Source organism: Pleurodeles waltl, chromosome 3_1 (assembly GCF_031143425.1).
Source record: "Pleurodeles waltl isolate 20211129_DDA chromosome 3_1, aPleWal1.hap1.20221129, whole genome shotgun sequence".
In the NCBI taxonomy this organism is placed as follows: Eukaryota; Metazoa; Chordata; class Amphibia; order Caudata; family Salamandridae; genus Pleurodeles; species Pleurodeles waltl.
This window is the reverse complement of record NC_090440.1, coordinates 1,761,886,310-1,761,909,579: the sequence shown is the minus strand read 5'-3', so window position 1 is coordinate 1,761,909,579 and position 23,270 is coordinate 1,761,886,310. Positions and strand designations below refer to the sequence as shown.

Genomic DNA, 23,270 nt, shown 5'->3' with positions numbered 1-23,270 from the left:
CTCAAACTGTGTTACAAGGGCTATAAAATGATTACTCTTCTAGCTAGTCGACCACTGGACGATTTGTTCAGTTAAAGGACATTTATAAGGCTGAAGAGTTTCTAGACGAAATCGAACCACATTTGGGCAGAAAAATGTACACACAGTTTAGATATGGGACCCTCCTGTTGCGCATTCATTTACAAATAATTTTGTACAAGTAGTAAAGAGGAGTTGGCCTGCCTGTTCTGTGGCCTGACTGAAGAAACTGAGGTTAATGCCCGATTCTTTTGTCCAGGGTATAACCGGGTTAGTGCTGAATGGCTAATTCCAACGGGTGGAAATCTAGGGACGTCCCACCATTTGGAGGTGTATAGAGCTCTCAAAACAGATACTAGGAGAAACAGTAGGATCAAAGTGCAATGTGGTGTATCAGGTGTAAATATGTTCTGTCAGACGCAGATAGATGAAACCTCACTGCTGAGTGAAATATCTTCATGTAGGCAACAAGACATATACATTTAAAGTTAACTGTGTGAAATTAGAAGGTCCTCATTGTCTCCCAAACTCAGCCCTTTGCAAAATGGAATAATGCCAATTCTAGTGCCTATCTTGTGTATTATCACATCTGATGATGGGGAATGGGCTGGGAGAGACGTTTTTCAATAGACGTTATACAGACTAAGGTGCTACTTTTTCAAATTGAGTATTTAAATTTTTTCTTTTAATGATTGTATGTTTTATCATATGTACTGTGTATTGTTTTAGATATTTATTTGTTTGTCTTTTGGGGAAAAGCCAAAATAAAGAATACAGAAGAAGAAATGTTAGGAAGTCCTTTCTCTTATGAATGTGTGCCCTCACACACCCAAATGGGTGTCATGCTTCATCATAGGGCAAGCTCCTCACCCAGCTGGTGCTGCAGTGCCTGATAGGCCCCGCAAGAGGGCACTTTTCAGAGATCTTTTTTTACCTGTGCCGTAAAGATGACCTAGTTTGTGAGGGTGTGTGATGTGTAGGGTGGCGATTGGGTGTGTGAAAAAAGAAAGTCTAAGGGGTACATAAATAATATTTTATTGTTGTGGTCCCCTTGGCAGGCTTAAAAACAGAGGTGAAATGTTACCCAGAGGGCGTAATGTACCAAGGTAGCTGTCAATATGTTTTTGGTAGGGTCAACATGTTTTGTGCCCCTTGGTCCAGCTGGATCCGTGGCACTTCTTCAGGACCATATGTCCCTACCCTCCACCAAAAAGGATATGTGATGGTTAGTGTGCCCTAACAAATAATGATACCATTCTGTGGTATGTTCCAACCTATCTTAGGTCTCAGACAACCTATCTCTAATATGGTCCTACCTACTTGTGGTCTGATTCCACCTAGTGAGAGGACAAGATGAAACAAATGGACAAGAACAGTTATTTCAAGGATATGCTGATTCAACATTTTCTGTGATGTAGGCAAATGTCACGCTCCATGCAGTGGGTGCAGCAAAGGTCACAAAAAGTGATTGGTGCTAAAAAAAAAAAAAAAAACAGGCCAGGATGATGACCACACATGTAAAAACTGTTAAAATTACCGTATAAACAGACTCGCAACATACAACATAGATAGGACTCGAAAGGTCATCATATCCATTTGGCGAGGGTGGGATGTCTTTCCTGGGAGGATGTATTTGTAGGACCCCTTAGGTTATAAGCAGGGTCATGTGCAAGGCTGCAAAAAGAACTATAGTTATGGACAAGTGATGCATGAGAATAAGGAACAGGACCCTTAGTGTAAGGGAAACTGTATTATTATGGAGGTTACAAATACTCACATGGTCCTGCGCATAGTACGCCAGTGACCTACCCCATCTCTGCTTTGCCTGAAAATAAAAGGCGGATGTAAGGGCTCTGATAAATAAGGCCCGTAATTGTCATAATGCAGTGCAGGAGCTGACCCAACGCAGGCTGCCATCTTAATTCCAGGTGGTAGGTCAGGAGTTGGCGCATCATAGTACCATGTGAACCAAGTCCGGTCCGAGAGCAACAGCGCATGCACAGCGACATTTGGGTTGGCTGAGGCTGTGCATGTGCAGCCTCCTGTGGTGTGGTGCTCAAGGTACGACCAAAAAGTAAAAAATAAAAAAAGACGAAAAGTTGACATCTAGATGTTTTGGGTTGCCATCTTGAAATGTTTATTGAATACAAAGTGTGCTGAAAGGGGCATGTTGCCAAAGGGAAGAATGATTAAAAGCTTCTATGCACAGTAATCCTGGCAGAAAAATGAAAGTAAGAATTAAAAAAAAAAGAGAGACTAAAAAAAAAAGAAAGACAAAAGGTGACTTCTGGGCCATCTGGGAGTGTCATGTGAATATACCTCACTGCCAAGAACTGGAACAACCTCCCTCCAACCTTCACACCTCGCACACCCTCCTCGACTTCAGAAAAAAGCTCAAGACATGGCTCTTTGAGGAGGAACTCTTAGACACAGCGACAACCCTGAGTGCCGTGATACTCTCCAGGGTGATAAGCTGTGCTTTACAAAGCTAATGATTGATTGATTGTGAGTATAAGGTGTGCTTTGAAGTGTAATAGCCCTACAGTGAAAGGAGTGTATGTATAATAGCTATGTGCATAAAGCTCGGGTGATTCCCATAGCAGTGATGTTCATGATGCAGCTGGTGGAGTATTCATGTTGTGAGTCATGGTATACACAAAATGAGTGTTCTGTCTTCTGAAAGATCATAGTAATTAATGTTGGCCAGCATGGGATGATCATAGAGGGAAAGGAGGAAAAGATTGTCAAGATATTCCAAAAGAACAGTCAGTGTCACTGCATATAAGTGTGTTAACGGTCAGTTGGTTACCTGGAATCATCTGAAGCCATATTAATTGCATGTGAGATTCCATGATGAATAGTGACATCAGTTAGCCGTAGTTAGATCATAGTTTGATGATCATGGAGGAGAAGAATGTTGAGATATTTGAAGAGGACAAAACCGGTGTCAGAGCCTATAAGTATGGTAATGGTCTATTGGTCACCTGTAATCGTCTAAAATCATATTAATTGCATGGGAGATCACATGATGACTAATGCTGTCAAGTAGCCGTAATAAGATCAAGGTGTGGGAGTACTCAATCTGTCAGGAGTTAAATCCCAGAGTATGGTCATATCTTGCACCATGATATGTCATCATTGAGGCCAGATGTGTGGGTTGCCAGGCGAAACACCCATTGTTGTTCTTTGTGATGTGGAACCAGCTTTCCCCAGACTTCATTGGCCTCCAAAACAGTCTATTTGAGGTCATGACATGTATGGTTCATGGTGGAAAAATGGGGGAACAGTTTGATTGTATGTTTGTATTGTATATTTCTACGGTGTTCTATGGTCCTAATTTTCACTGGTCTCGTAGTGATTCCCACATATTTTAGATCACAAGGGTATGTGATCAGAGGGACACAGTTTCTCGTGTTGCAATTGCTATGGTGTTTCCAAGACTAAATAAAATTGTTGCCCAAGTCAATTGCTTTCAAAGGTTTTGTGAGGTAACAGACACCAGGACTCGAAAAATCTACTCACTATGCGAGTAATATTTTATCAGATCAAGCTATTTTAAGGGCTTACTCACCCCTTCTGGCAAGTTGGCAAAGAACAGGTGTTCTATTTAGCCAGAAAGTGAAGACGCCTTTAGACCTTGTTCTCGTCTTGTCACATTTGCTCTGTGTTCAGAGACAGAGGTCAAAAGTCAGTTTGCCTTACAATTAATTTTCATTCTGTCTGCAGAGTTCCAGGAATTTGTAAGGTGAACTGTCTGACCTGCTGTACAAAGGCTGTAGGGTGTCAGGTTTTTCCTAACATCCAACATTTAAATAACTATGGTTATTTCAGTAGTTGTGAAAGCCCATTTGTTGTTCTTCTGTGTGATGAAAACATATCAGAAAACTTCACTTGGTGATGTGCAAAGAATAAATGTTTTCTGCAACCCAATTTTCACTGATTTTTGATTTACTTATAGTTTTGTCACTAATGCTGCAAGTTAGTGGGAAAGCTATTGGAAAGGTTTGGACATTTACTGTCTGTAAATGGCATTCTGATAGCACATCATGTGTTAGTAATATATTTATTAAAAGTGAGTGTCTAAACATAAACTGAGAAACACTCCTGCACTGAGGCAATGCTATTAGTAAACTAAAAGGCAAGTCATGGATCACATGTCCCATATAGGTGGGCTAGATTATTTTTATACATGGAGCAAACATTTAGTCTATTTAATCTAACAAAATATTTGTTATGTATAGCTGAAATGCTGAGCTCTCATATTTGAAGGTGCAATGATATGTGAGAATGAAGAAAAAGGTGACTCTGTAAACTAAAATATTAAATCAATCAATCAGTCAATCAGGATTTGTAAAGCGCAGCTAATCATCCGATAGGGTATTCTTCGCAACAGTTTATGGAAGTTCGGGCAGTGGTTAATGCACATGGGTTCTTGTTTGTGTAGAGCCTTGCATGTCGGTCAGCAGCTTGAATTAATATCTCTTCTGTACGAGTAGTCAGTGGAGTTGCCTGAGGTGAGATCTGTTGTGGGTTTGTTGGGGAAGTCTGAGGATGAGTCTGACTGCGGCATTCTGTTTGATCTGAAGTCTCTGTAGGAGGTGTGCTGCGATTTGTAGGTAGAGGGCATTGCCATAGTCGAGTCAGCTGGTGATGAGGACCTGTGTCACGGTGCATCTCTTGTGTAGTGGTAGCCACTTGAAGATCTTACATAGCATGCACAAGTAAGGAAGCAGGCGGAGGAGATGGCGTTGATCTCTGATTTCATGGTGAGCTTGTTGTCAGTGATGATTCTTGGGTGGTCGGAGGGAGTGGGTGCGAGTCCCAGGTCTGATGGCCACCAGCAGTCATTCCATGTGTTGCTGCTGTTGCAACACTTGTCATGCATCTGTGGAAGTTGGTCCTGGTAGTGGTGGAGTCATGGGTGAGTGAGAGGATGAGTTGGGTGTCGTCTGCATAGGAAATTATGTTGAGACCATGGAATCTGGCGATGTTGGCCAGCAGGGTAATATATGCGTTGAAGAGCGTGGGGCTAAGGGATGAGCCCCGGAGGACACCTCAGGTGATCTCCTTGGGTTTAGAGGTGAAAGGTAGCAAATATTTGCCTACGATCCCACAATTTGAGACCCTTTTATGGATCAAGTACATTACAGTTATGGTCGAGTAGATTATTCAAGTTACTCAACCTACTTGTCTAGTACTATTTTTATGATTTTTCAAGGCCTAGGCACAGAAGCATCTGCACGGAAAGTGGCCAGTGACTGGGGGAAAAACTCAGAGTGGGCTGTTTCTAAGTAGGTTTTGTCCTAGTCCTTTGTGTACTATGAAATCTCCCAGATTCCTAACCTGCTTATACGCAAACCTTGGACACGGAATTTCCAAGGTCCCCAAATGAAGAATGTCCCAATGCTTCATAGTAATGCATCTTACTTGATTTGAAGCAGGAGTGAAGGTTGTGATGCATGTGTCATCAGTCTGTCTTGTCTTTGGTGCCAGTAGGGCTTCTTGGTGGTTATTTCTTGCCTTCTTGCATGCTTGTTGATGATTCTGAAAGGATAGTTGTGTGAGGTGAAGTTAGCTCTCAGGTCTTGGGCCTGCTGGTCGTAGTCTTTTAATATGCTGCAATTCCTGCACAGTTGAAGAAAATGTCCATGTAAGTTAACTCTTAGAGCCTTAGGGTGATGACTTTTTATATAGCAGTTAGCTTCTGCGATCTGTGGTCTTCATGTAGGTAGTTGTCAATAATACTTCTTTGTTGATAGAAATTAGAAGATCCAGAAAAGGGAGTTGCTTGTCAGAGATGGAACTGGTGAAGCGTAGGTAGGGGTTGAGGGAATTGACCCAGGTGCAAAATTCGAAGTAATTTGCTCTCTGTGCAAAAATAAATTATGATGTCATCAATGTCTCTCTGCCAGATCAGGATGTTATCTTTATAGGGATTGGTGTCAGTTAAAATCAGTTCACCTTCAAATCTAGTCAAATATAAACAGGCAAGAGTGGGGGCAAAGGTACCCATAGAAGTACCTTGTATCTGGTGGTACAGCTGCTCCTTGAACCTGAAGAAGTTATTTTTCAATGTGATGGTGACACACTCAATGATGAAGTTGAATGAGGGTTGTCACTGTGCATGTTTTAGACCTAAGGCAGACCTCAGTTGCCTCCAAAGTTGCATCCTGTGTAAAATTAGTAAATAAACTTCCACATCTAGTGTCACCAGTAGATTAATCTCTTGTTGGAGCTTAAGATCATTGATGAAGTTCAGCATATCATGAGTACCCTTCAGAAAGGAGGGAGTCTTTTCTACCAGGAGTTGCCGGAAGTGACTACAAAATAGGCTTAGGGATTCGAGCAAAGAATGTATCCCAGACACCATTGGTCTTCCTTGTGGAGGAACAATGCCCTTATGTATCTTTGGTAAAATGTAGAAGTAAGGGGGTCTTAGGTGAAGTATTAACTAGGAAGTCAGTCTCATTGTTGCTGATACAGTTCTGGGTTATTTGCTTTGGTGACTATAGCCTGAATCATAGATGACAGTCTCTCAGTAGGATCAGACTTGATAGGTAAATAATATCTCTCATCTGCCAGTCTGATGTGTTCATGATGACTATGGTTTCTTGTTTTTAGTGAATTTTGGTGAAAGGATGAGGATGGATTATGTTTTTTTTACCTCCTTAAGGACCGCCTTTTCAAAAGTCAGGACCTTGTTGGGAGTCATCGCCATTGTGGGAGTGAATTTGGATGGATTCCGTAATCTAGTGTCATCGCAATGAGGAATAATCCTCTCTTGAAAGAAGGCTCGTAGGTGAATCTCTGGAAGAGCTGATGAAGTTCTTCCTCTCCAGAGGGACAAATTTACCACTAGGTTTTCTTGCCTGTCTTGCTCCTGGTTTGCTTCAGGGTCTCTAGTTCCGGCCATTGTGCGTGTTTCTTAGCTCCTCTTCTTCTGAATCTGCCCCTACTTCTGCCTAAAAAAGATGGGGCAAATTGTTGTGGAAGAAAGGATGCTGTGGTTGCGGTGGCATTGGGGGATTAGGCTGCCACATCATCTGGTGTCCCGTGTATGGTCTCATCGGGTATCAATATACTACTGGAGGTGAAACCATTTGTTGGTTATTGTGACTACCCCAGCTCTCAGTGCTGGATGAGCTACTGAATAAGTTGTGTTTTATGCGTGATGAGCCCTCATCAGAAGTATCCCCAGAAGGCGCTTGGTAATCTTCTCTTATAAATGGAAACACCATCTATTTTTCAAATTTGTTGATATCTTTCTGAAGTTTTGTTACTTTCTGTTGCGTTAGGTATTCTTTATGTTAATTCATTTGTGGATTGATTTCAGCCAAACGGAATTTATAGGATGTTATACTGATGCCCACCATGAGTGCATTCTTGGCTATTGTGATCTTAATAATAAGGGCTTCAGAGAGATGTTTGGCTGTGTTGATAATTAAAATGAGCCACTCTCATGTGCACTTGCAGGCTATCTGTGACCATTCCCGTCTGAAGGTGACATCCTCCAGGTAAAAGTGTGGTGCTGTAGTAACCAGAAGCCCATTGGGTGCAATGTTAGCTCTTAAGTACTCAGTCATAATAGTCCCCTGCATGGCTATTTTCACCTGTTGTTTCTTAAGGGATACTAGAGCATTCCAGTTATCATTGTGGCTACTGGTCGGTAAACCCCATCCACCCCTAATAATAAAGGTGTCTTCAGAAGTTCCGTGATAGCATCCTCACCGGAACTCAGGTCTTGGTTGTCATCCATTGTAACCCTAGCAATTTTATAATGTGAAGTCCCCAGTGAGAACAAAGTGAACTAAAGGGGCTGGTGGTAACCTGGTCTGAAGGGGCGTAATGTTGTCACATAATTCTATGACCTAAAGGAGAGAAAAAAAGCCAATGCCCTGCGGATGGTCTGGGGTGCATTCAACCTAAATGTCCCTGTCTGCAGGAGAGACAGGGAGCCAATAAAGGTGCAGCACCTATGCTCAAAGATGTAATCAGTGAACAACTAGAGGTGCTGTTCCTCTGAAAGACATGACAGATGTGAGGCTGAATAGAAATGTTAGGGAGTCCTTTCTCTTATTAATGGGTGCCCTCATTCTTATTAATGGGTGCCCTCACACACCCAAATGGATGTCATGCTTCATCATTGAGCAAGCTCCTCGTCCGTCCGGCCAGCACTGCAATTCCCGACGGGCCCAGCAAGAGGGCACTTTTTTGAAGATCTTTTTTTATATATATGCTTTAATGATGACCTAGTGTGTGTGATGTGCAGGGTGTTGATTGGATGTGTGATAAAAGGTGTGTTAAAACTGACTAAAGGGTACCTAAATAATCTTTTATTGTTGTGGTCCCCTTGACAGGCTTGAAAACAAAGATGAAATGCTTCCTGAGGGCATACAATACCAAGGTAGCTGTCAATATGTTTTTAGTAGGGTCGGCATGTTTTGCACCCCTTAGTCCAGCCGGATCCGTGGCACTTGTTCAGGACCAGATATCCCTACCCTACACCAAAAAGGATGTGTGATGGTTAGTGTATCGTAAGGGATAATGATACCTATCTATGTTATGATCCAACCTATCTGAGGTCTCATCCAACCTATCTGTGTTGTGATCCAACCTACTCGTGTTCTGATTTAACCTACTTGAGGTCTGATCCAACCTAGTGAGAGGACAAGATAAAACAAATGGACAAGTTTAGTTTAGCCTATGGGATTTATAGAGCGTATGGCTACCAGGTGGCTTCCCTGCTCTGATGGAGGGACCTCTAAGCGATAAGACCAGGACTATACTGAGAACAGTGCAGTTTTCATTTTTCTACGAAAAGAGAGTTCAGAAGTATCTTGGCGAAGCTCTAAGGAGAGCGAGTTCCCAAAGTTAGCTGCTCTGCAAGCAAAGGATATCTTAGCACGAAAAGAGTTAATTAGAAAAGTTGATGATGATCTAAGTGTTCTCTGAGGGGTGTAGGGTGTAAAAATGTGTCTAAGAAAGACCGGACCCTTATTCTGAAGGGCTCGGTGCACAAAGCACATGGCTTTAAAAATTGGGAGTTGTTCAATAGGAAGCCTGTGAAGAGAAACGAAGGCTGGCTTGGCAGACAGATGTCTGGGAGTGTCTGTAAGTAGGTAGGCGGCAGCATTCTGCACCACCTGTAGTCTCTATAGGACATAAGAGGGAGAGCTCAGGAACAAAACATTCCCATAGTCGAAACGTGACAATATTAGGGCCTGGATGAGGAGTCTTTTGGCAGGGAAAGGAAGAAACTTGAACATTTTCCTGAGAATTCTTAAAAAGCTAAAGCAAGTGGCTGCAAGTTTCTTGGAATGGCATTTCATCGTGAGATGCGAGTCTAGCCAGAAACCTAGACTCTTTATAGTTTCTTTTGGCGGGGGATGGTCTTTAAACCATTTCATAGCTGGAAGAGGGGACTTGAGAAAGGAAGGATTCCCAACCATCATTACCTCTGTTTTCTCGTCGTTGAGCTTGAGTTTGCTATCTGCCATCCATGTGGCAACATCTAGAAGACAGGAAGATAAGGTTGCTTGTTCTGAGTCAGCTTTGGTGGAAAAAGAAAAGAAATAGCTGATGTCATCAACATAAGATACCAGAGATAGACCGAAAAAGGGACATATAGATGTTAAAGAGAGTGGGGCTCAAAAAAGAGCCCTGTGGCACCCCACAACCGAGGGGCAGAGAATTAGAGAAAAAAGACCGATCCAAGACTTGAAAGGTCCTATCCTTCCAGAAGGAGGAAAGCCACTTAAAGGAGGTCCCTGCAAATCCCATCTGAGATGTTCTATGTAATAATATCTTGTGATCCACAGTATCAAATGCGGCGCTCAGATCTAATAAAATGATTCCTCCGTATCCACCTGAATCCAGGCGTTGACGAGCATCTTCTCTGACGGCCAAAAGGGCAGTTTCAGTACTGTGTAAAGGTCTAAACCCCATCTGGGTGTGATGAAGAAGATTATGTTCCTCAAGAAAGCCTGTAACTTGTTTATTAACATGTTTTTCAATGATTTGGGATTCTATCGGAAGAAGAGCGATTGGTCTGTAATTATTCAATAGAGTTGGATCAAGCCTAGGTTTCTTTAGTAGAGGTTTAATAACAGCATGTTTCCAATATTGTGGAAGCTGACCAGATGTAAGAGAGTTATTAAGAACCTTGGTTAGGACAGGCACTATGGTGTCCGAAGCTAAGGCTAATATATACGGCGGAGCAGGGCCCAGAGGAGAGTATGATTTTATAGTACACAGATAGTTCCCTACTAGATCTTCCATCAGAGACTGAAAGACTGAGTGAGTAGCTCTCAGAGGATAGAATTCATCCTCCGGTACCAATTTGGCCTCTTGGGAGAGGTTATGAGGGAAGGTTCCTTTGATATCGAGAATTTTTTCTCGAAAGAAGCCTGCTAGGTTGTTGCTGTGCCCCGTAGAGGCTTGAATTTAACTGCTTGGAGAGGGGTCTTCGGTCAGTTCTTTAAAAATTTAAACGATCTCTTTAGGGGAGTTGGAAGATTGTTCTATTCTAAAGGAATAGAACATTCCCTTTAATTTCTACATGGTAGGATCTAATCGCTCTTCTATATTCGTGTTTAGGTTCTATATAGAATAGCACCAAAGTTGCACCGTAAACAGGGATGTAGGAGCAGATACCTTCGTTAAAGAGGTTCATCATCATAGGTTTTCCTCCATTTACTTTCTAGCTGCCTACATTCCTTTTTTAACTGCCACAGCTGGGGGGAGAACCAAGAAGATTTCTTAGTGCGGGCGATCATATGGGGACAGTCTTAGTCGGTAGTATGGTGTCGAGGGAGTTAGAAATCCATTTGTTAAATATATCTGCTGACCAACACTCACTGGTAAAAAAGAAGGGCGATAATGTTCTAAAGTGTCTGTCCAGTCTTTACGACTTAACTTGGACCAGTGGTGCAAAGTTGAATTGCTAGATAGTGGTTGTGTAGGTGCAGAAATTGTGGGAAGCGTGAGCGAAATTAAAAAATTATCAGACCAGACCAAGGGAAGTGGGGCTAGGGCTGATAGATTTAGAAGGTTACTGAACACCAAATCAATAGTGTGGCCTTTAATGTGAGTGGGGCCAAAAACCAACTGTGCCAAGCTAGGCTGCTAGATCCATAAGCAAGGTTTTTTCAGAATTATTGTGTTCATCGTCTACATGAATATTGAAGTCACACAAAATTATGAAATTAGAATTCCTACAAGCAAAATCTATCACTTCTGGTAAAGCCTGAAGAAACTTCTATCAGGACTAGGAGGGCAATAGATCAATATACCGGAGAAGGTAAAGGTAGCATTAATTGCTAAAGAGAAGGACAGACTTTCACAGTCGGGAATAGACAGAGTTTGAGTGAGACAGTTGATGAAAGTTTTATGAATAATTGCTATTCCCCCTCCCTTGGAATGGGGTCTATCTAGTCGATGGACTAGATAGTCCTGGGGAAGGCCATGGCTATATTGGGGGAGGATTCCTCAGATAGCCAGTTTTCTGTTAAAAATAAAGCCTCTGGGGCAAAGTCAGTCAGTAGTGAATAAATATGGAGTTTGTGAGCAGGTAAGGAGCGACAGTTGACTAACAGAAGTTTGCCAACCTGTTCTAAGTTATTCCTCTGCCTAGGTAAAGAGTAGGGCTAAGGACTCCATTGACACATATTACAAGTTTTAATAGGGATGTCAAAATTTAACAAGTACTTACATGGATATAAAGTGTGATTCCTAAAGGCTAAAAGTTGATGTGCTGAGTAAACTTGCCTTTTAGGGGTTACCTGAATAGCATTCCTGGACCCTGGTCTCTGCAGGGCGCGGACGGGCTTGCCCTTGGTGCGCCAGTGGCGGGTCGGCTGCGCGTCCGTCTCATGGAACCCTTTATAATGGGCTGGAATAGCAGTTAATTGAAGACTAGACCGCCTCCCAAGATGTCGGTGCTAGTCGGAACAAGGTGGAGAGTAAAAAATGGCAGTCGCATGAAAAGAGCCTAAGGATGCCACTGAGCACGGTTATGAGATCAATAAAATACTTAAAATACAAATTCAAGCAGTTAAAACCAAGTTCTTTTTCAAATGTAGAATAGCACGAAAGTTGTACTGTAAACAGGGAGGTAGGAGCAGATGCCATTGTTGAAGCGGTCCGCTGCATGACCGTCTCATGGAGCCCTTTATAATGGACGTGAACAGCTGTTAATTGAAGACTAGACCGCCTCCCAAGATGGCGGCGCTAGTCGGGACAAGGTGGAGAGTAAAAAATGGTGGTCGCATAAGAAGAGCCTTAAAGATGCCACTGAACACCGTCATGAGATCACTAAAATATATAAATACAAATTCAAACAATTAAAACCTTTAAGTTCTTTTTGAACTATAGAATAGCACCAAAGTTGCACCGTAAACAGGGATGTAGGAGCAGATACCTTCGTTAAAGAGGTTATTTCAAGGATATAGGATTCAATATTCAAAATTTTCCGTGATGCAGGCAAATATAATGCTCCATGCAGTGGGTGCCACAGAGGTCGCAAAAATTGATTGGTGCTCAAAAAAACAACAGGTGAGACTGATGACCACACATGTAAAAACTGTTAAAATTACAGTACAAAAATACGCACAACAAACAACATAGAGTAGACCCAAGGGTCATCATATCCCATTTGGCGAGGGTGGGAAGTCTTAATCTGTGGTGAAGTCTTACCCTTAGGTCATAATTAGTCATGGACAAAGCTCTAAAAAGAACTACTGATATAGACAACAAGTGATGCATGAGAATAAGGAACGGGGCCCTTAGAGTAAGGGGAAACTGTATTATTCCAAAGGTACCAAGTACTTGCATATCCTGCGTATTATATGCCAGTGACCTACACCATGAGGGCTCAGATAAATAAGGCCCATAATTGTCATAATGCAGTGCAGGAGTGGGCCCTACGCGGGCCGCCATCTTAATTGATGTGACTGTATTTACCATCTATCAAACAAAAATTAGGCAGTGCAGAGCTCGTAAACTGGGTCTTGAGTAATTACATAAATGTGTCTTGAAACCAGAGGTATTCAGTGAAGACTGAGATACAATCATAGAGACTGGTTTAGAGTGTGCCAAATTAGTACCCTGTCACAATGCACTTGTATTTACGCAGACAGGGTAAAGTTCATGATTGTGGTGGAATACCCATCCATCAAAATCAGGCCCATGGTTTAAATTTCGAGTATAGAGGAAATATTACTGCAATGTAACAATGTCTGAGCTTATTTTGGCTTGGCTATTGTCCCACCGTGTTTGTTTATTTGGTGTACTATTTTAACACAGTACATATGTGAAGCTAACTTGTGAATTACAAACTCATATTTTGGGGTTAAAAGAGGATTTTGAGTTTATGAAAACAAGGCACAAACAGGCTATGAATAGGAGAATCATGAGGTTATGTATCTTCTATGGTGCATGTCAACCCCTGGCGATGCCTATACACAGTGCCAGTTGAGTTGTAGTTCTTGGCCACGCCCCACCCACATAGACTTGCCTGAGGTTTACGTAACCTCAAAAAGCATCCAGAACTACAGATTCCACTTCAAAATCCCCAGATAGAACAATGCAGAACAGTGAGTCCAGGTTTAGCCTTGCAGCTGTGTGGACTGATGCAGAAACAACAAAGAATTGTTAAAAACAATTAAACATTTGGCGAGCATAAGGCCTAAAAGCATAACTCTCTTGTACACAAAAATACACTACTTTGAACGTGGTATCATTTTGTACAATTTCAAAGATAGTTTAATCTGCGATAATATTACTGGGCACTTTTCATCTTCTGTCCTTTGGCCCATTTGCATCAATCAGAAGATATTTTGACAGAGTACTCTAGTGCTGGAGCTTGGACTGTCACCCCTGTGAAGGCCATTCTCTGTGATTGTGCAAATATATTTGCTAACCATGTGTAGCTATCAATCATTCAAACAGGATTTGTAAAGCACGACTAATCACCCTCGAAGGTATCCATGTGCTTGCAGAACTTCAGTCTTGTCTGTGTTTAGCTGCAGACAGTTTTCTTTCATCCAGTTGGAAATGCTTGTCATGCAGCTGTGTAAGTTAGTTTTGGTGGTGGTGGGGTCATCAGTGAGCGATAGGATGAGTTGCAAGTCATCTGTGTAGGAGATTATTTTGAGGCCGTGGGATCTGCAGATGCTTGCTAGCAAGGCCATGTACGCATTGAAAAGCGTGGGGCTGATCCTTTTGGTTGGGAGTTGACAGGCAGTAGGTGAATTCTCTGGGTTCCTCCGGTGAGGAAGGAGCTGATCTGTCTAAGTGTGTTCCCTTGGATGTCAATGTGGTGGAGTCTTTTGATCAGTGTGTGATGGGATATGGTATCAAAGGCTGCCAAGAGTCGAGGAGGATCAGGGCCACTGTTTCTCCTTGGTCAGGGAGGGTATGGATGACGTCCGTGACAGCGATCAGCACGGTCTCAGTGCTATGATAGCTGCGGAAGTCGGATTGTGAGGTGTTGAGTAGCTGGTTCTGGTCCAACTAGGTCATGTGTAGCTTGTTGATGATTTTTTCCAGTACCTTAGCTGAGAAAGGGAGCAGGGAGATTGGCCGATAGGTTTTTAATTTACTGGGGTCTGCAGTGTTTTTTTGTAGTAGTGGTTTGACTTATGTGTGTTTCCAATTTCTGCCCAATGTTGCAGGGATGATGAAGGTGTTGAGTAGAGTGGTGAGTTCCTGGCCGATCCTTTGGTTTCCCACATTCAAGATGTGGTGCAGGACAGGGGTCTGTGGGGACTTCTATGTGGATGAGTTTCTTGGTGTGGAGGTGGAGAAAAGGTTCCAGGTGGTTAGTCTGTGGTTGGTGTTGGTTGTGGTGATGGCGCCTCTGTCGATAAATGTACATAGGTGTAGCTAAATATGAGAAAACAAAGGCGCAGTGTGCTTCAAAGGTTGCAATTAGTTAGTGTCTGCATGTTGTGGACTACTTTTGAAGTTAGGTGCATTACCAAATGTTAACAATGCTTGACGGAACATTTTGAGTGTAGGCACCTTTTGTGTATCCATGGCTTTAGAAAATGTGGGTCTCTTACCTTTAACATTAGTTGAGTAGGGAGGTGGCAAGCCCTACCCCTTAATGTCCAGGGGAGAATTGCTTTACAAGATGATGATACTGCCGGCTTCCTTTACCTTCTTCAGAACTTTCTCTACCAGCTCCCCAAGCGGTGGTTTAATTAAATGGACTCCGTGGCGTGGCAATTTATGTGGTATAACTCCCGCCCATGACTTGCACTACACTATGCCAACATGGAGTTCACGAAGAGGGGCTCGGAATGTCTAACCTGTACCTTTACTATTTAGCTGCGCAGCTGCTGGTACTTAATGACTGGTTGGGGGGGGGTGGGTGGTCAGACCCAGCATACCAGCTCGAACTCCTGACATTGGGCTTCCTGAAGCTCATTGGACTGCTGTATGGAGCCCCCCTACCTAGAGAAATTCCCAAAGTGACAAGGATGGTACTTATGGGGTGGAGGGCGGCACAGCGAGAAACAGGGTGGTGGGCGCGTCCCTCCCAGCAGACCCCACTGTGGCAGGGGACGTGGCTTCGAGAGGTCTCCGCTCTGGAGGAGTTCTGCAGGTGGGATACAACAGGTATTTCGCTCCTGGGAGATGTCTGGGTGGGTACTAACATGCTCTCCTTTCAGGAAATGCAACAACATTACTCACTCTCTAAGACCCAGTTTCACATATACCTACAGCTTCGGCATGCACTGAGCAACCATATCAAGGCTGGCAGGGTCCTCCCTGAGTTTAGCCCAGCAGAGGCAAAGGTTTTGATGGGTGGTTTGGGCAAGGGCGGGGTCTCCCAAATATATCAAACTTTGGTCATGAACACGATGAAGCCACTTACTATGGGAGGGCTGGTTGGGGCAGATGGAGGAGGAGGCTTGGCAGGATGCCTTGATGGCCTGAGGAGCCTGGCCATAGCCTCCCGCCTCCGTTTAGTACAGACATACTACCTGCATGTTGCATACCTCACCCTGATAAAATGCAGAAGGCAGGTCTCCGGCCTCACTCTGCCTGCCCCCGTTGTTTGCTGACTAATGCAGACTTTTATCACATGGTGTGGACCTGCCCATGTACAGAGGCCTACTGGCGGGCAGTGACTACCGAAATATCTGGAGTGTTGGGGATTGAGATGGAGATGGCCCACTGCCAATCCTTTTGGGTGTCCTGGAGGGAGTGGGGGAAAAGCAGGGCGGATCGTGCCTTCTGGGGATAGCATATCTGGTGGCCAAGCAAGACATAGCTGCCAGTTGAAGATCGGAAGTGGTGCCTACACTTACACGGTGGAGGCGAGGGGTGGACTGGTGTGCTCAGCAGGAAAAGCTAGTCTATGAAATGAGAGGATGTCCAGCCAAATACAATAAGGTGTTGGGTAAATGGAAGGGAGTCCTGTGACATTTGATGACGATGAACAACCCTTAAGTATGGTATTGATTGCTCTGCGTGAAATTCCTTGGGGGATACAATGTGTTAAGAGAATGTTTTATCAAAACCCTGTCTGGTATAATACATTGATTACATGCCGAAGGTGTAGACGTGACCTGTTAAGTTGTTATAACAATAAAATCAATAAAGATGTTTATTTAAAAAAAAAAAACATTAGTTGAGTAGGATAAAATGTGTTTCTCTTTGGCTATTCTTTAGCCAACCTTTCTTGGAATAATGTAGTTTTTCCTTTCAGTGCACACTCAAAAGTAAAGAAGTGTTATATGCTGATCTTAGGACCACGAAAAGTGCCTTTGTGAGGCAGTTTGCTAAATAATGAAGAATTATTTTGTATGCTGATGCTTTGGAATGTTGTATGTGTGAGATGATTTGTTCATTTAAGCACCAACAAAATCGAGAGTTTGGTCAGCGGTACTCTGGCTATCAGGGTTGCTGTGTAGCCCAGTGGCTAGAGCTGCCAACCATGGAGCCTGGAGACCCAGGTTTGAATCCTGGCCCTTGTAGTTTAATTCAACCTTGTGTGATTCTGGGCAAATCATTTAATTTCTCTGTGCGTAAATAAAACATGAACGTTTGTGTGAATTGTATTTGTGTAATCCCTCTTGATCTACACAATCTAGTAGATCCTCACAACCCTTGCCCCCAGTTTAATTTATAGGGCTCCGTTGCTTTCTAGCTAGGTTTGCGCTGTATAAATATCAACAGCCAAATTTAGAGAGTACCCTGGGCCGAGCGGTGATTTCTGTACCTTGACAGGAACCACCGTTACGGCAGTTCCTGTCAAGGTACAAAATGTTTAGTGGATACTACCTTCTGTTTTGATGGCCATCCACTCATTTTTTTCAGATTTTACAAAAATAAACTCCCAAAGTTGCAGTGTGTTATTGAAAAATAAGAAACTAATGACCCACACAGCAATGAAGATTTTTTTCCCCCCAAGTTGTGGGGGTCATGATTTGTTGTGTTTTTTCACTGGCAGAATTAACCTGACTGTGTGACGTTCTGCAAAAAAAGGACATTCCACCTTCCACCCTAAATAGGGCAGGTGATGTAATACCCTTTCTCTGATTGTTCCTACCACATCTGGCCACTGGAAGAAGCTGACTGATCTCCCAACCCTATATAAGAGGGAGAACAGTGAGTCTTGCAGAAATGGCACTCCTTTACAAACACTGACTGCAGAACTAAATCACCCATTAAGTCTTTCAGTTTGCATCACAAAGGTTATTTCATCTTCCTAGTGATGCAAGTATGTTGGCAATTATATTCAAGTAAAAAAACACATTGCTTCATTGGACTAGAACAACCACTGGACTAAAAAAGAAATCAGTCTAGCCCTTTTAAAGATAAATCAAGACAACATGGAGATGTTTAGAAAAAGATTTCAGAAGTATATGAATTGCTCTCCATTTTATATAGCACTATTTATTAATTTATATTTGAGTGGTTTTCTGTAGAATATCGAATTATTTTTAGTTTATAGAAGCATGAGCTGATGTCATTGATGGGCGGTACCATATTTTGGTGCAGTTTGGAGTTGCTGGCTAGTATACACAGGTCTCAAGTAGTACAGAATTTCTCAGCTTCCCATTTTTTGTCGCCGGTAGTGAACTTGTGTTAATATATTTTGTCAAGCTAACTTTTTTTGGGGTGCTTCTACATTTGATGTTTTACTGTTGCATGCCATAGCTGCAGACAGAGCTGACCTTGTTGTTTCACTTATTTTGCAGCACAGAAAATGCCCAAAACGGACACGCAGAACCCGGCAAACGCGGCCAGAAACCGAGGTCTTCTTTTGCATGGCTCCGAGCAGCAGCCCCGGAGAGCTTGCTGCAGCAGTAATTAGCTGGTGTTCGCTGAAGAAAATAAAAGTATTGGAACAGTATATACTGTGGATAATGTTAAGGATATCAATTCCTTTTTGTAACATCGGTGGTGATCTATATTTTGCATTTGTTTTCTTTTTACTTATAAAAACATGTTAAAAGCAAGGAAAAAACTGCTGGCAGCAAAACAAGCAACTAACATGCGGGCCTAAGTGAGCAGCTTTGGACCACTTTCAAAGTTACTTAATGGAAACATGACTGTTGTGTCTGCAGAGCGGGAGCATCTCGAAGGTCGAAGACTAATGGGTTGTCGTTGGAGCCTGAATAAGCACTATTTGGTCTTTTTAGCTACACCTGAATGGCTACCCTTATTTTCCTGGACTTCAGCTCCACTCTTCATTTGACATGTTTCAGATCATGCCAGTGAAATGAAAACCTGAAGGATCTCACCAATGCCTGGTTCAGGACAAAGCTCCTCAGATTGGCTGTGTGTAGTAGTGGCACCAACTCAACCTTTGTGATTGGCTGGGGTGGACTGTTGCCTTCCTCTGCTTAGGACTTCTCATTGGAAACGTGGGGAACAGCACAGTGTCCTCAAGCAGCACTTTAACTCCCCTCATAGTATTTATCTCGGAAGGAGACATTTGCCGACTGATACCTGTATATTTCTTTCACCACTTTGTTATTATGGCTATGTAAAGGAAAACTGATGTTATCAATATAACTTTGTATTTACACCTTGCAATAAGGTTTTATTTGCGATGACTACATAAACATTGATTTTTAAATTAGCATTAAAGTAAGGAGAGAATACAAAACAAATACAGGTTATCTGTACATTTGTTAGCTGGTCTTTTGATGGGCAAAACATGCAACAAGCATTGTCAATGCCAGTAGAAATGACTTTTAACCTCTTCGGTGCTAAGGATGGAACAGTTCTATCCTCCGCACCAGTGCTCGTGTGATGAGGATGGTACCGTTCCATCCTCCTCACATAAGTGGCAGATTCCTCTGCTGTTTACAGCAGAGGGATTTGGTTTTTCTAAAAAACAGCCTCGGGACTTGGGAAAGAGCTTTTTGAGCTCACAAGGCTGTTTTTAGTTTTCTGTGAAATGACAAGTAGCACGCATGACACTCTGATGTAATTTCACTGAAAACTAAAGTGAAATGAGCCGATCAGCTCATTTCACTATCACTGCCTAGGTGCTTGGGGAGCTATCTCGGCCGCCTGAGTACCTTAGCTGATAGAAGAGGTATCATTGGAAACGGCAGGCCCTCCCTTTTTCCAATGGTACCCTTCCCTAGTGGATCCTTGCTTGGGGCTCGCGCAGGAGGGCAATCCCAAAATAGGGATCTGCCCACCAGGCACCAGGGAGTGGGAAGCGGCCCCTTGGGCAAGGGCGTTTGCTGTTCCCCATATTTCCTGACCCATTCTGTCTCTTGCGGGGGGGGTAGCAAGCCCACCAGGCATTATTATTATTTTTTATTACGTAGGATAGGGGCTGCCCAAAATGGGCACGCCAGTGCATCCAAGCCCCCAAGACACAAATAAGAACAGTCCTTCTGCCGCTCCTCCAGGAGGATTCAGATGGGGTTATTACCCCTTATCTGCCCGGGGGTGGGGGGGGGAGGAAGGGGGATGGAAAGCCCATTAAATTCCTGGGTTTTTGTTGTATTTAATTTCAGAGGTGTGGGGGACTGCCCACAATAAACATGCCAATGCCCCCATCCCCCCCAGACACACATCTGAACAGTCTTTCTGCCTCCCAAGAGGGGCACATGGGGGTTATTACCCCCGATCTGCCCCCAGATGGAGCAGAAAGCCCTCTAGACACCAGGTTTTTTATTTTAACAAAAGAGGGGTGGGGGCTGCCCACAGTGGGCATTCCAATGTCCCACTCCCCAGAGGCAAATGGGAGCAGTCTTTATGTCCTACCAGAGGCAGATTGGGAATTACCCTCATCTTCCCTCCGCAGGGGTGTAGAAAGCCCGCTGGACACCAGGGATTACTTTTTTTTTGTATTTGTATCGGTGGGGGCTGCCTAGCATGGGCATGGCAATGTCTCCCCCAAAAAATAAAATAGGGAAACAGTCTTTCTGCCCCCTGGGAGGGTAGAAAAAGCACTGGACACCAGGGATTACTTTTTTATTACTATTTATATTGATGGGGCTGCTTAACATGGGCATGTTCATACACCCCACCCAAAAAGGGAAACAGTCTTTCTGCCCCCATGGAGGGTATATGCGGCCGTTTACCCCATCTGCCCCTCCCTCGTGGTATGGCAGAAAGCCCTCTAGACACCAGGGATTACTTTTTTTGTACGGAGGGCTGCCCAGCATAGGCATGGCCCCCCACCACCTCAAAAATGGGGGATCAGTCTTTATGCTCTCCTGCAGACTAAAGCATTTCACTCCAATAACAAGCAAGAGGGTATTTGCTTTTGTTAAATGTTGCTTTTACAAATGATGCCAGGAGAATTTGTCTAACTCCCAGTATCATACCACTTCCAATGGTAAACAGATGCACATTTTTAGGCTTGGGTAGGCTGCTACCTGGTAAAACCTTTCAGATCCAGACAGTTCTGAAAACTAGACATCTGGGGAAGTCCAGGGTAGTGTGCTTCGCATCCATCCCACAACATTTTCTTACTTGCAATGGCCAGCAAACGTCTAATGTTGACTATAAACCTACATTTTTCCTCACATTTCTGTGATGGAAACTTCAGGAATCCACAAAATTCCTTTTATCCCAGCATTGTCCCACTTCTGCCAATACAAATGCTGTGCCACTTGGGTGGTTGGACCTAGTGCAGCGACCGGAACAGATCCAACCGATGTCAACAGGAGTTCCCACTCAAGGGCTTCCATTGTCCTTGGTTTGATAAGTTCCTGTCACATTTTTATCGGCACAAGTGGGTCAATGCTAGGTGGTAGGGATTTTGTGGATTCCTGCGGATTCCGGAGGTTTCCATCACAGAAGTGTAAGGGAAATGTGTGATTGCAGGCAATGTTTGAGGTTTTCTGGGCATTGTGGGTAAATGCAAGTCACCCCTTCCTGGTTTCCCCTCAGTGTCTGTTTTTCACAAATGTACATGTTTGCTAGGTTTCCCTTGGTGCCAGCTGAGGGAGGGCCTAAAAACTACAACTACCCACTTTGCAAAAAACAGGTCAGTTTTGTGTGGAATAAAGTGATGTAGCCATGTTGCATTTTGGGCCGTTTCTTGTCGTGGGCACTATGCCTACCACACAAATGAGGTACCATTTTCATCAGAAGATATAGGAGAATGCTGGGTGGAAGGAAGTTTGTGGCTCTGTGCAGACTCCAGAACTTTCCATCACAACCTGAGGAAAATGTGTTTTTCTTTAGTCAAAGTTTGCATGGGATTCTGCATAACACAACCAGGTGAGAGCAACACAAGTCACCCCATCCTGGATTCCCCTAGGTGTCTAGTTTTCAGAAATGTACAGGTTTGATGGGTTTTCCTACGTGCTAGCTGAGGTTGGGCCCAAAAACCACAGCTACCCACTTTGAAAAGAAAAGGGTCTGTTTTGCGTGGAAAAATGTGATGTATCCATGTTGCATTTTGGGCTGTTTCCTGTTGCGTGCAGAAGGCCTACCCACACAAGTGAGATACTATCTTTACTGGGAGACTTAGGGGAACACAGAATAGTAGAACAAGTGCTATTATCAATTGTATTTCTCTGTATTTGCACCTCCAAATGTAAGAATGTGTAAGAAAAAAGTAATTTTGAGAAATACCGTCTAATTTACATGCCAGTATGGGTACCCACTAATTCAGAGATGTGCTAATAGCCCCTGTTTCGAAACTCAATATCTTTTGCCCATTTCGGAAATATATTGGTTTCCTTGATACCTACTTTTCACTATTTACATTTTATCATAGGAATTGCTGTATACCCTGTACACAATGAAGAACCATTGCAAGGTGTAGCTTAGTTATTGGCTGTGAGTACCTCAGGTTCTTGGAAAAACTTCGAGGCCTATATGTCCCTGCAACCAGAAGGGTCTAGTGGACGTAACGATGTATTGCTGCTGAAAATTAGCCATAGTTATAAAAAGTTACAGGTAAAAACATAGACACAAATGGCTGAGTTTTTTTCAAATCAATTTCAATATTTTATTGTTTAAACTGTTAATTTCTATAGAAAGAAACTTGAAGGATCTACACAAATGATCCCTTGCGGAACTCAGAATTCTGTCTACTCTTCAGAAATATATAGCTTTCCAAGATCCACCATTAGTTTCACTCTCATTTCTGCCACTAACTGGAAGGAGGTTGAAAGCACATAAAATATGAAAAATGGACTATGTCCTAGTAAAATGCCAAAACTGTGTTGAAAAATGTGTTTTTCTGATTCAAGCCTGCCTGTTCCTAGAAGATGGTTATTTTAGCACTGCAAACCTTTTATTGATGCCATTTGCAGAGGAAATAACAGACTCTTTGTTCTGCAGCACTTTTTTCCATTTTTCCCCAAAAACTCAAAATCTAGCTATATATTGCCATTTTCTCAGTCCCCTCCAAGGGACTACACAAACCCTGGGTACAATTAGAATCCTCAGGATGTTGGAAAAACTGACACATATTTGGCGTGGATAGCTTATGTGGACAAAAAGTTATGGGCCCTAAGAGTGAACTACCCTAAATAACCCAAAAAATATTTAGTGCAGGGGGGGAATGCCTAGCAATGAAGGGGGTCAAATGAAAGTACCTCCTTAGTCAATGAGGGGCTTAAGCATTCACCAAACCATCATGCATAAATGCCGGGACTCATTTTAGTACTGGTGCATCCATTCATCTACCCACTGCCTCATTCTTGCATATTTATCCACTTACACAGTCGCAATAAACATACAAACTCAACAACATATGCAAGACAAATAAAAAAAAGAAAACTTAAAAAAAGAAAACGTATCCAGCTGAA

General features: G+C 43.0%; 1 protein-coding gene across 1 annotated transcript in view; it reads left to right on the top strand.

The window, feature by feature from the left end:
• LOC138285594 (ras-related protein Rab-5B-like) overlaps positions 1–19,148 on the top strand; it is a 220,700-nt gene extending 201,552 nt beyond the window's left edge. The window contains exon 6 of the mRNA XM_069225742.1: positions 18,231–19,148. Within this exon, the coding sequence (XP_069081843.1) occupies positions 18,231–18,346 (116 nt within the window). The 3' untranslated portion in view covers positions 18,347–19,148. The remainder of the gene's footprint in view (positions 1–18,230) is intronic.
• The last annotated feature ends 4,122 nt before the right edge of the window (positions 19,149–23,270 follow it).